Source organism: Pleurodeles waltl, chromosome 10 (genome assembly GCF_031143425.1).
Source record: "Pleurodeles waltl isolate 20211129_DDA chromosome 10, aPleWal1.hap1.20221129, whole genome shotgun sequence".
Classification (NCBI taxonomy): Eukaryota; Metazoa; Chordata; class Amphibia; order Caudata; family Salamandridae; genus Pleurodeles; species Pleurodeles waltl.
Window position 1 is genome coordinate 67,320,312 of NC_090449.1, and position 13,525 is coordinate 67,333,836.

Below are 13,525 nucleotides of genomic sequence, written 5' to 3' on the forward strand. Positions count from 1 at the left end.
CACTGACAAAGCCAACTGATCTGACATATTTTTATAAGTCTTTTAGTTTCATCAATGCGTGTCTTATTTTGACATGGCTTTTGTAACACTTTATTGTTGTGGGAGCTACCAGGCCCTCAACATTGTAACAAACATTGGCAAAAAAAAAACCAAAAGTTTTTGAACTCTTAAAGCACACGTTGCCACCAGCGGCATAACAAAGGCCCCGCAGCCGCCCTCCAGGGGGCCCCGTCAGCACAGCACCTGCCCTGAGTGAGTCTGGAGAGGGGGCTCCTCCATGTTCTTTGCAAAGGGGCACCCTCCAGTTTCGTTACGTCACTGATTGCCACTGTAGTTCCTGACACTGAACAAAACTACTTTGTGTGGCAATATGCTCCTTGTGGAAGAGCAGAATGCGATCACTCACAGTAAAGCCAGCCGAAAGAGAGAGAAATAGAAGTTTAATAAAAACAAAATGTCTTTGTTAACACCAGACCTAATTAGGGACCAAGACCCACATGTAGGTAGCTTTTTGCATGTCGCAAACAGCGACTTTCGCTGTTTGCGACATGCAAAAAGCACATTGCGATGCAAAACCCAGTTTTGCGATTCAGTAACCTGGTTACCGAATCACAAAACAGGTTTGCGACTCGCAATTAGTAAGGGGTGTTCCCTTCCTAATTGCAACTCGCAGTGCAATGTAGGATTGTTTTGTGACCGCGAACGCGGGCGCAAACCAATCGCAGTTTGCACCCATTTCAAATGGGTGCTAACACTTTCGCAAAAGTGAAGGGATCTCCATGGGACCCCTTCCCCATTGTGAATGTCACTGTAAAAAAAAATTCAGAGCAGGCAGTGGTCCTGCTCTGAAAAAATGAAACGAAAACGTTTCATTTTTCGTTTTTGTTATGCATCTCGTTTTCCTTTAAGGAAAACGGGCTGCATTACAAAAAAAAAAACCAAAAACTGCTTTATTGAAAAGCAGTCACAGACATGGTGGTCTGCGGTCTCCAGCAGGCCACCATTCGTGAGGGGGTCGCAAATTGCGACCCACCTCATGATTATTCATGATGTGGGCATTTGCGAAGCCCTTGCGAATCACAGATGGTGTCAAGGACACCATCCTACATTCGGATTTGCGACTCGCAATTTGCAGGTCACAAATCTGAACCTACCTACTTGTGGCCCCAAATTCTTAAAGAAAGTCACAAAAGTGCACCCATGGTATATGTCGTACCCCGTTAAAATATTTGTGAACTGTATTTTAGCGTGGGTAAATACGATGTGTAGATTTGCTCATGTGAAAATCTATTGAGCATCTGCAAGTTCATTTTCCCTCCAGCCACTTTCTTCCCAACCCTGGAAGAAGTTCTAATTCTGCCATTGTCAGGAGTAAATGTCCAACCTTTCTTATTATGGGAAAATATTAGAGAGAAGCTGGTAAAAATCTTTAAAACATGCAGGTTAGTAGGTTTGCAGACTCAAAGGCATTCCAGCCCTGGAACTATTGCTTACTGCTTCCTCCAGCCCCAGTATGCAGATCTGCAGAAAGGTGGCAAAATAAGGAAATTGTTACAGTAGGGATTGAAACTCCAAGTATTCAAGCCCTACTATGGTAGTAGCCCTGGTATAATCAGAGAGGCTATTAATTGCTGCCATAATTTGTCGCCACACTACATGGCACCAAAGGGACAAGTAGATCTTTTTACAGGACAAGTAGATTTGAGAAGCAACCTGTCCCCTGGACAAGTAGATATTTTAATAAATTCCACACCCCTGGGTGGTGAGGGGATTTAAGTGTAGGGGGTAGGAAACGCAAGGGCGAAGAACGGAGGGGACAACAGAGAAGCGGGTTAGGGGAGAAGAGTGAGGTGAACATACAGGTGGAGGGAAAAGGGAACTGGGGAAGGCAGAGTGCAGGAAAGGAGAAAAGGGGGAAATGGAAAGTGATACGGGAGGGAGATGATGGGGTTCTGACATGGCAAGAAGCCAGAGGGAGATAGGACCAGAAAAGGATACCCCCCAAAATATCGGGAGTAAATTGACACATACTGTGCCATTTTAGATCTTACTGGACTGAACTGGGATTTCTATGGCTTAGTAGCTAAATTTATGCCAGTACCATATTAATGTGCAGAGATCATCCATCAGCACACCTTTATATCCAGGCTGGATAATGGGTAAAATGGTCTCGCTGGACGAGCACTGGGATACTACGAGCAGCTTTTCATTGGGGTGCTCCTACATTAAACACACTTCTGTGTGACCTCTGCTTGATTCCTGCAACCTATACTGCATGAATGACAGTCCAGGGCTCTCCCACAGGAACGAATTTGAAGGTTCCTGGACTGATGGCGTTGTAGTCCACAGAGGCCTCAGAAAAGGATGCAACATTCAGGACGACTCTAGACAACCTGGGGTTCAAGTAACCAGGTGAATTTTTTTTGCTGCAATTAATGACAAGCTGACACTGCTAACCGCTCCCCTGAAGTGGCTGCCAGTACAGATCATATCCATTTTGTTGCGAGTGAGTGTTGGTAACCCATACTGGATGTATTGTGGGGGTAAAACAGTCTGGGATAAGCCATAAGTGCCATCACAAGGTTTTTCATCTTCCACTGGGGTTCCATAAACAGTCAGTGCGGATAAGGAGCTGACACCAAACTACTGCAACAAAGAATTTTGCTCGAAACATCTGCACAGTTCAAGTGCAAGGCTGCTCCGGAATACATGGGCTTTCCTTGGCGACTAGTTACATTGGTCTGCAAGGTGGTCTTTGGCGAGATTCCACCCAGCACAGTGTAGGTCATCCATTTGTCTACCTACTGCCCCTTTGCTGGGGATTGGAGTATATCTGCCTCACACATGACCACAGCTAAACAGATAATTACATAAATGTGGTGTCTGTAAAGTAGTCAAGACTGTAGCTTGCATACACACGATTACAGGATGTTGCCTTAGAAAAGAACACGTTCTAAAAAATAAACACCCTTCAGTCTGCCTTGTTCCAACCACCTGCCAAGTGTAAAGATATATCTTTGAAAGCAACTACAAACTTTTGAAGCCTAAATATATGAAACCTACACTCTTAAAAAAACAGATGCTCATAAACTCCAAGGTCAAATCCTTCACACTCCAGCATAAGCACATACAAGTCTATATGATTAGACTTCGACCAAAGTTAAGCCAACCCCCCAAAAAAAAAAAAAAAAAAAAAAACGTAAAAAGTCACTAACTATGACAAAAACCACAGATCCCCAGGATTTGGTGAGGCCTAAACCACAGGCCCCAGGAGGCTAAGTATCCTACAGACCCGCAGATCTAAGAATAATCCTCATGCCTAAACCTCAAATCAAAGACTACCTCGATTAAATCTTATGAAAAAGTCTACCTCTAAAGAAGCTTCTCCTTTCCATACTGAGAAAGGTTGGAAATGTACTCCTGACAAGGCCAGAAGTAAAACTTCGTCTAGGGTTGGGGGGAAAAAAAAGTAATTGGAGGGAAAGTGGACTTGTAAACGCTCAGATTTTCGTGTGAGCAAATCTACACATGTATATTCGCTCATGCTAAAATGCAGTTCATTAATATTTTCTAGGAGTACAATTTCCAGGCCTACTTCTATAAATTCTTGTGAGTTCATAAAAGCCATAAATAAGCACAAATGCAAGGACATATACCGTAGGTGCACTTTTGTGACTTTCTTTAAGAATTCGGTCCCCAATAAGGTCTGGTGTTAACCAAGGAACTCTTGTTTTTATGAAATTCTATCCATCTATCATTCGTCTAGCTTTAGTGTGACGGACAGCATTCTGCTCTTTCACAAGGAGTATATCTGCACACAAAGTAGTTTGTTCTTTGCCGGGGACTACTGTGGCATAGTGTGCTTTTTGAGACCAAAAATATTTGTGCTTTTTTGCTAATGTTTGTTGTAATTGTGAGGGCCTGGCAGCTCCCACAACAATAAAGTTATACAAATAAACATGTCAAAACAAGACACTCACTGAAACAACCAAGAGGCTGACCACCAATCTTAGACCTATTGGCTTTGCCAATGCTGGTTTATGTTTCCCATAATCTTGTTGAAACTGGTTACACTGATTTTCCATAACATTTTGCTAGAAACAGTATCTAAAATTTCACAGGAGTTTGGCAAACATTTTATTTTGAAAGCAAAGAATGATCAATCTTGCTTACAAGCATCTGCACATATTTACATCTAATCAGACAGCATTCTGGGAGAACTATACATAGCCTCCTATTGGTAAACTTTGCAAATTTGTGTACACATTTTTATACAGAACCAGTATCAGTAGTGCGCACCTAGGTACAGGTCCCTAGATCCTTCACTCTAGTAAAGGTTTTGCATTAATGAACCATAAATACAAGTTTGAACAGCATTAACATGGACACAAATATTTTCTTAGCAGACAATGCCCTTCCCTGGTCCATAATGTGTTACTCTAAATTGGCAAGCAAAAGGGGTTTTGCAGCAGCGGGTTGGGTCTACTGGTCTTAAGGACAAAATAAAACATGAAAACGGTCGTCCTTGACCCAAAAAATATGCCCCGGGCATCGGGCTATAGGAATTCCACACCCCTGCATTTGCCAGTAGTTATGCCAGCAGAGAGTGCATTAAAAAAATGAAGGACCCAGCAGCTCCAATTTGACATTTCTTTATGCATATATTAAAAAAAAAAAAAACTTTAAAAAAGCACAATGGCACATTACTTTTTTTAAAAAAATTATTATTTACCACTCCAGAACGGAATCTTGGAAGAACAGATTAAAATAAAATTGCTACTGTAATAGGACGTGTGCGCATGTGTCATCCCACTGGGCCACCATAGGATCAAATTGCAGAAGTACGTGTACATGCATGCATAGAACACTACGCCCTTTTCTTTTTTTGTTTTGTAGATGCCATTTGACAAGATCATTTTCAAAGTCAATAGGTGGTACCCAATGGGTTTGTCAATGGGCATTTGATATTACTTCCACTCCAAGATGTTTGCACATATCTCCCATTGATATGTATTGAAGGTCTGTAGACTCTTCACACTGATCAGAAACAGGTAGTCTAGATGACGACCAGCGAGAGTATGAAGACTCCGCTCTACCCAATTTAGAAGTGTAATGGACACTTTGAAGTTCAAAGACAATAAAAATATTCCACGGAGTTAAAGACCCGTATGCAATCCAAAAGGATGAAAAAAAAACTAACCCAGGGGTGTGGGTGTGGGTGGGTGTGTGTGTGTGTGTGTGTGTGTATATATATATATATATATATATATATATATATATATATATATATATATATATATATATATATATACACATATATACACATACATACACATACACACACACCCACCGGTTAGTTTTTTTTTTCATCCTTTTGGATTGCATACGGGTCTTTAACTCCGTGGAATATATATATATATATATATATATATATATATATATATATATATATATATATATATACACACATACACACACACAGTTAACTTAAGACACTGGGACTCAAATTATTATAAACAGCTGCTCCATCTGAAGTTAACAATAATGCTATATGAATGAAGAGTCACCAAGTAAATCTCAAGAACACCTATGCTGGAGCAACAAAGCACAGCGGCCCTATGCAACATAAGGAAATCCTACCATGCTTGCAATTTTACTGTACCTTCTTTTGAGCAGCTTCCTTTTTCTTTTTGTCTTTTCTCTTTCTCCTTTCTTCCATCAACCGTTCTTCCTCGCCTTGCACTAAATTCCTGAAGGACAAAATTTTTTTTTTTTATTCTTAACCCTAACAAAGGAGTAAAGATGCAGACATGAATTTATGAAATGCTAGATAGAATGGGAGCAACAATTTGGGGCATCCCTTCCTTACTTTCAAATACCAACATTACATGATGTCCACCAGAGAACAACTAACCACTTTACTGGTTGACCAAATCTAGGCAAATTCATTACTCTTCCATTCCACAAAGGACTGAAAAAAAAAAAGTAAAACAGTTTCACGTAAGCGAGCAGATGGCTGTCGTGTGTGAAGAAGAGACACAAAAGGAAATAGAAGTTGCCCGCAGTCAAATGTATCAGCAAAAGTGCAATTATCCATGTAACAGGGTCGATGTCATGCAAAGCGCTCGACTACTGCCCAGCGAGATCGCGCTGAGTAGGAAATAAAAAGAAAAAGTAGTCCAGAAGCCAATTGGAAAACACGGAGCCCCAGAGTTTACCGGTGCTCTCGAGGAGGGCTAAACACCAGAAAAGGCATAACGTGTGCATGCCTTTCACTAATGAAATCAAGCAAATTTTAAAAGGCAAGCCCACGAACCAACCAAACTCATGGACGTGTACATGGGTGTGGTTAAAAGCCCACCGAGAGATTACAACAGGGGCCGGAGCGCTTACGCGCTTGACCATAAAAAAAGATTCCAATAATAATATATAAATGTTGGCCTGTGCACTTCTGACTCCTGTAACTGAAAGCTAAACAAAGGGCCAAATTGGAGCATTTTAAAAGATACTAAGCCACTAACACTTTTAGAGTCCCTATCAGAATCCACAATCACAGTAGGTCTACCCAATCACAGCAACATGAAACAAAATACTCTGCTACTGAGTCGCTGCTGAGACACTTCTAACTTAAAGATTCTACCACTGATGAACTTGGTCCAACACGAACCTCACAATGACAATCTAAAACTCTATCATTTCAAACTTCTGCCTTACAAGATTTTAGTTCTAAAAATATATTTTCCAACTGTTGAACAAATTCCTAAACATTTTATGCGCAGTCCCATTTCACTATCCTTAGAAGATAGTTTGGCGGCAACAGAACATTTGTTTTAATTAGAAATTATGCATTTCATTTTTTGTCCCTTCTCGTAAGAAGTAAACATAAGGGGATGCACCAATGAGATTAAAAGAGACAAGAAAGAACGTCAAATGTTAAAGCTCAATTTTTGAAATATCACACAAAAGCAGTAAGGTGAAGTTAATATAGAGCTTTTATCCCATGTATGAGATTATAATAAACATTAAATTTAAAAAAAAGAATAATTAAAAAGAAAACTATTGAAGTTCGTCCATTTAGATCCCATTAGCACTATTCAACTGTAACTTGGAAAAAATCCTTTTAGGTCCCATATCAACATGCACAGACATGGGTAATTTACCTGGTTTTAAGTATTGTGTGGCCTACAAGAAGACTGGTTAGAGAAACACCCCTAACCTACAAACCTACCATAACGAGATGTTTAATCCAACGGTATCCCTTCTCCAGCTACTTGAGCATCTATCTGCTTTAACTTGTCAAGTTGTATTAGAGACTCTTCGACATCTGTTCTTTATGTGTAAATTTACACAACTTATTGACCTGGAAATAGCGACCTCACACAACTACATACAATTCAGTCGGTCACTCCCTGAAACTAAACCAGTAACTTATTTGGCTAACAATCACTTAAACAACAATGACCAAATTTGTGCATTTGAGGAAAGACTCTTAGCAGCTTAAACAATGAATCTTTAGAACCAGCTCACAATTTTTTTTTTATAAAGAGCTTTGAACCAAATGGTGTAAAGAAAACTCTAGCCATCTGCTCACATAGAAAGGTTTACAGCCCTTCATATAATAGCTTTGCTTCAAAGGCAGAATATTGGGTTTAATATTCAGTTCATAAGGAATAAGTTGGAATAAGTAATGTTGCTGTACCAATGTTTGCTTATTGGTGATGGGTCACTGCAAAAGTTGTCATCCTTCAAGGAGGATTTTCGAAAGGAGAACACAGAGTGATTAAGCGAGGTCTTAGACCAGGTGTCCCCTTTCTTTAATGAGAGCTACTTACGTGCAATGAAAATCACCCCGAGCTACTATTAATAGTGCGGTAATAGCGACCATGTCAGATAAAATTACCTTGGTGAACACCATGTGCATGATTACCAACAGTGATCACGTCAGTGTATCAAGCACAGCTGCCAGCAGTAATGTGGAAAAAACAAATGCTTAGTCAGTGTGGTATGCCACGACTGCAATGCCCCCAGCACCAAATATCAGCGATAGGAGTCCCCTAAACAGCATGGTTTGCAGTGCTCAAACAGTTTTAAGTATACTTAAGAAATTCAGCCGTTTTTCTGCAAACATCAGCTTACCAGTCCTGGAAACACGTTTTCGTCTCGAATACACGTTTCTTAATTTTGTTCATATAATACAACCAAGAAACAAATATTAATTTGGTTGGCTGCAAAGAGGAGAGCTACTTGCATGAAGCTGTAGTAGGTGAAAAGGCCTGGCTTAGATGATCCGACTGACAGTCACTACAAACGCTTAAATGCGACTCGGCCGAAGCCTTCCGACCACAAACATTAGGTTTTCAGTCTCCTAAAACATCGGATGCAGTTTGGCCGAGTAGGTATGAGGTGCTAGAACAGCTACTGGGATGGGAGATGAGGCGTCAAATGCGCTTTAGGGTAGGTAACGTTCACGGATATCTAGAGTCGTTAAGTGACAAATTATGTCTCGCTACTAGCTGGGTTGCACTTCAGAGGACCTTGCAACGAGCACAAATTCCTACATGTAAACAACCTGAAATGGCTCGAATGCAGGCCATGACATGTTTCCGCCTCAGACAAAAAGTGAGTCTTGTGCAAGCTTCCTATTTTTCAAGAAACAGGAAGACAATTTCAGTTCAATTTATGTCTCACACTAGCCTCACTTCCTTTCTACATCATTTATTGAAGCTGTCAGACTTGGACAACAATAAATTAAAACAACCGAGATCTTAACCTTAATTGCTCAAAAGAGTTCGATTAAAGTAAAGAATAATTTCTACATCAACTGCATATATTCTAATACAATGTTTTTACGTAAGTCCGGATAAAACAACCAGCTAAGAGTAGGCGATAAAAATTGCACCCGTGGGAGAGTAATTAGTCAAGACTGACAATGAGCTGTTTTCACTTGAAATGAACCATCAAATTGAGATACACAAGAAAAATTATGCCTGAGACCAATTCTTCCAAGCCAACGCACAGCCCTGGTCAGTGTGAACCACCAACATTGCCTCTAATAACCCAAATACTTCATCAGTGTTTTACCCACCGGCTGGCAGCACTCAGGTTTAGGACTCCTCACATCATCAGTGGGTAACACTTTCCCCTACCAGTAGCTTGAATCATGTCCATTAGTAAATCAGTATGCCCTGTAATATGGTGCACTACTGCTCTTAGTTGTGAAGTACTGCCAACCCACCTCACCTAAAGGCCCAAAAGCACTTAAAGAGCTGAAGCACAGCCGCCTGTGTAGTATCACATCATAACTAAGGTGAGGGGATCCGAAAGGACACTAGACTGCCTACATACAGTCAATACACCACAAGTCTCGACTACTAAAAGTATTAAGACCTGAAAGATGAGTGATTGAGATTTCCTACTTTACTGCTGTGATCCTACAGAGTACTTTTTTGTTAATCCCAGATTGGCATGTCTTTCTAAAAGGACGCTGTGTAGTCTCGCTATGATCCCGCTCTCATCCTCGAGTTACAATCTCAAGAGAAGCAAACTTGTGGTGCTGGAAAAGTTTGCTGTTATGAATGGAGACCATGAAACTATCTCACAAGTAAAAAACAAGTGTTGCGTACAGATAAATGTTTGCTATTATACAAACAATATGAGCTAAAAGAAGAAAAAAAAAAAGTTTGAAGTTCAAAAAGGTCAGAAAATGTTTACCAAAATACTAAATTGTAGTTTAAAAATAAATAAAAATAGAGCTGTGATAATCAAGAATGAATTCCAGCCTCAAAGATCCGGAAACTACCATACAGGGAAAAAAAAATCTCTTAAAACAGTCATCTCTCTCTCACACACGAGAAATGGTGGCTGTAAAGAAATGGCTCCCTGTTGCAGTTACCCCCCACTTTTTGCCTGATACTGATGCTGACTTGACTAAGAAGAGTGCTGGGACCCTGCTAACCAGGCCCCAGCACCAGTGTTCCTTCACCTAAAATGTACCATTGTATCCACAATTGGCACACCCTGGCATTCAGATAAGTCCCTTGTAACTGGTACTTCTAGTACCAAGGGCCCTGATGCCAAGGAAGGTCTCTAAGGGCTGCAGCATGTCTTATGCCACCCTAGAGACCCCTCACTCAGCACAGACACACTGCTTACAAGCCTGTGTGTGCTAGTGAGAACAAAATGAGTAAGTCGACATGGCACTCCCCTCAGGGTGCCATGCCAGCCTCTCACTGCCTATGCAGTATAGGTAAGACACCCCTCTAGCAGGCCTTACAGCCCTAAGGCAGGGTGCACTATACCATAGGTGAGGGTACCAGTGCATGAGCATGGTACCCCTACAGTGTCTAAACAAAACCTTAGACATTGTAAGTGCAGGGTAGCCAGAAGAGTATATGGTCTGGGAGTTTGTCAAACACGAACTCCACAGCACCATAATGGCTACACTGAAAACTGGGAAGTTTGGTATCAAACTTCTCAGCACAATAAATGCACACTGATGCCAGTGTACATTTTATTGTAAAATACACCCCAGAGGGCACCTTCGAGGTGCCCCCCTGAAACTTAACCGACTATCTGTGTAGGCTGACTAGTTTTAGCAGCCTGCCACAAACCGAGACATGTTGCTGGCCCCATGGGGAGAGTGCCTTTGTCACTCTGAGGCCAGTAACAAAGCCTGCACTGGGTGGAGATGCTAACACCTCCCCCAGGCAGGAATTGTCACACCTGGCGGTGAGCCTCAAAGGCTCACCTCCTTTGTGCCAACCCAGCAGGACACTCCAGCTAGTGGAGTTGCCCGCCCCCTCCGGCCAGGCCCCACTTTTGGCGGCAAGGCCGGAGAAAATAATGAGAAAAACAAGGAGGAGTCACTGGCCAGTCAGGACAGCCCCTAAGGTGTCCTGAGCTGAGGTGACTCTGACTTTTAGAAATCCTCCATCTTGCAGATGGAGGATTCCCCCAATAGGGTTAGGATTGTGACCCCCTCCCCTTGGGAGGAGGCACAAAGAGGGTGTACCCACCCTCAGGGCTAGTAGCCATTGGCTACTAACCCCCCAGACCTAAAACACGCCCTTAAATTTAGTATTTAAGGGCTACCCTGAACCCTAGAAAATTAGATTCCTGCAACTACAAGAAGAAGGACTGCCTAGCTGAAAAACCCCTGCAGAGGAAGACCAGAAGACGACAACTGCCTTGGCTCCAGAAACTCACCGGCCTGTCTCCTGCCTTCCAAAGATCCTGCTCCAGCGACGCCTTCCAAAGGGACCAGCGACCTCGACATCCTCTGAGGACTGCCCCTGCTTCGAAAAGACAAGAAACTCCCGAGGACAGCGGACCTGCTCCAAGAAAAGCTGCAACTTTGTTTCCAGCAGCTTTAAAGAACCCTGCAAGCTCCCCGCAAGAAGCGTGAGACTTGCAACACTGCACCCGGCGACCCCGACTCGGCTGGTGGCGATCCAACACCTCAGGAGGGACCCCAGGACTACTCTGATACTGTGAGTACCAAAACCTGTCCCCCCTGAGCCCCCACAGCGCCGCCTGCAGAGGGAATCCCGAGGCTTCCCCTGACCGCGACTCTTTGAACCTAAAGTCCCGACGCCTGGGAGAGACCCTGCACCCGCAGCCCCCAGGACCTGAAGGACCGGACTTTCACTGGAGAAGTGACCCCCAGGAGTCCCTCTCCCTTACCCAAGTGGAGGTTTCCCCGAGGAATCCCCCCCTTGCCTGCCTGCAGCACTGAAGAGATCCCGAGATCTCTCATAGACTAACATTGCGAACCCGACGCCTGTTCCTACACTGCACCCGGCCGCCCCCGCGCTGCTGAGGGTGAAATTTCTGTGTGGACTTGTGTCCCCCCCGGTGCCCTACAAAACCCCCCTGGTCTGCCCTCCGAAGACGCGGGTACTTACCTGCAAGCAGACCGGAACCGGGGCACCCCCTTCTCTCCATTCAAGCCTATGCGTTTTGGGCACCACTTTGAACTCTGCACCTGACCGGCCCCGAGCTGCTGGTGTGGTGACTTTGGGGTTGCTCTGAACCCCCAACGGTGGGCTACCTTGGACCAAGAACTGAACCCTGTAAGTGTCTTACTTACCTGGTAAAACTAACAAAAACTTACCTCCCCCAGGAACTGTGAAAATTGCACTAAGTGTCCACTTTTAAAACAGCTATTTGTCAATAACTTGTAGAGTATACATGCAATTTTTATGATTTGAAGTTCCTAAAGTACTTACCTGCAATACCTTTCGAATGAGATATTACATGTAGAATTTGAACCTGTGGTTCTTAAAATAAACTAAGAAAAGATATTTTTCTATATAAAAACCTATTGGCTGGATTTGTCTCTGAGTGTGTGTACCTCATTTATTGTCTTGTGTATGTGCAACAAATGCTTAACACTACTCCTTGGATAAGCCTACTGCTCGACCACACTACCACAAAATAGAGCATTAGTATTATCTATTTTTACCACTATTTTACCTCTAAGGGGAACCCTTGGACTCTGTGCATGCTATTCCTTACTTTGAAATAGCACATACGGTGCCAACTTCCTACATTGGTGGATCAGCGGTGGGGTACAAGACTTTGCATTTGCTGGACTACTCAGCCAATACCTGATCACACGACAAATTCCAAAATTGTCATTAGAAATTGATTTTTGCAATTTGAAAAGTTTTCTAAATTCTAAAAGTCCTGCTAGGGCCTTGTGTTAGTCCCTGTTAGCATTCCTTTTTAGAGTTTAAAAGTTTGTTAAAAGTTTGAATTAGATTCTAGAACCAGTTGTAGATTCTTAAAAAGTATTCCAACTTTTAGAAGCAAAATGTCTAGCACAGATGTGACTGTGGTGGAACTCGACACCACACCTTACCTCCATCTTAAGATGAGGGAGCTAAGGTCACTCTGTAAAATAAAGAAAATAACAATGGGCCCCAAACCTACCAAAATACAGCTCCAGGAGCTTTTGGCAGAGTTTGAAAAGGCCAACCCCTCTGAGGGTGGCAACTCAGAGGAAGAGGATAGTGACTTGGAGGGAAATTCCCCCCTACCAGTCCTATCTAGGGAGAACAGGGTCCCTCAAACCCTGACTCCAAAAATAATAGTCAGAGATGCTGGTTCCCTCACAGGAGAGACCAACACCTCTGAAATCACTGAGGATAACTCCAGTGAAGATGACACCCTGTTAGCCAGGATGGTCAAAAGATTGGCTTTGGAAAAGCAGCTCCTAGCCATAGAAAGGGAAAGAAAAGAGATGGGCCTAGGTCCCATCGATGGTGGCAGCAACTTAAATAGGGTCAGAGATTCTCCTGACATCCTAAAAATCCCCAAAGGGATTGTAACAAAATATGAAGATGGTGATGACATCACCAAATGGTTCACAGCTTTTGAGAGGGCTTGTGTAACCAGAAAAGTAAACAGATCTCACTGGGGTGCTCTCCTTTGGGAAATGTTCACTGGAAAGTGTAGGGATAGACTCCTCACACTCTCTGGAAAAGATGCAGAATCCTATGACCTCATGAAGGGTACCCTGATT

General features: G+C 42.7%; 1 protein-coding gene across 4 annotated transcripts in view; it reads right to left on the reverse strand.

The window, feature by feature from the left end:
• TNRC6A (trinucleotide repeat containing adaptor 6A) overlaps nt 1-13,525 on the reverse strand; it is a 376,657-nt gene that overhangs the window by 291,984 nt on the left and 71,148 nt on the right. For all 4 annotated transcript variants that reach the window (XM_069209691.1, XM_069209690.1, XM_069209693.1 and 1 more), the window contains exon 3: nt 5,663-5,750. In XM_069209691.1, coding sequence (XP_069065792.1) covers nt 5,663-5,750 — 88 coding nt within the window. The remainder of the gene's footprint in view (nt 1-5,662; nt 5,751-13,525) is intronic.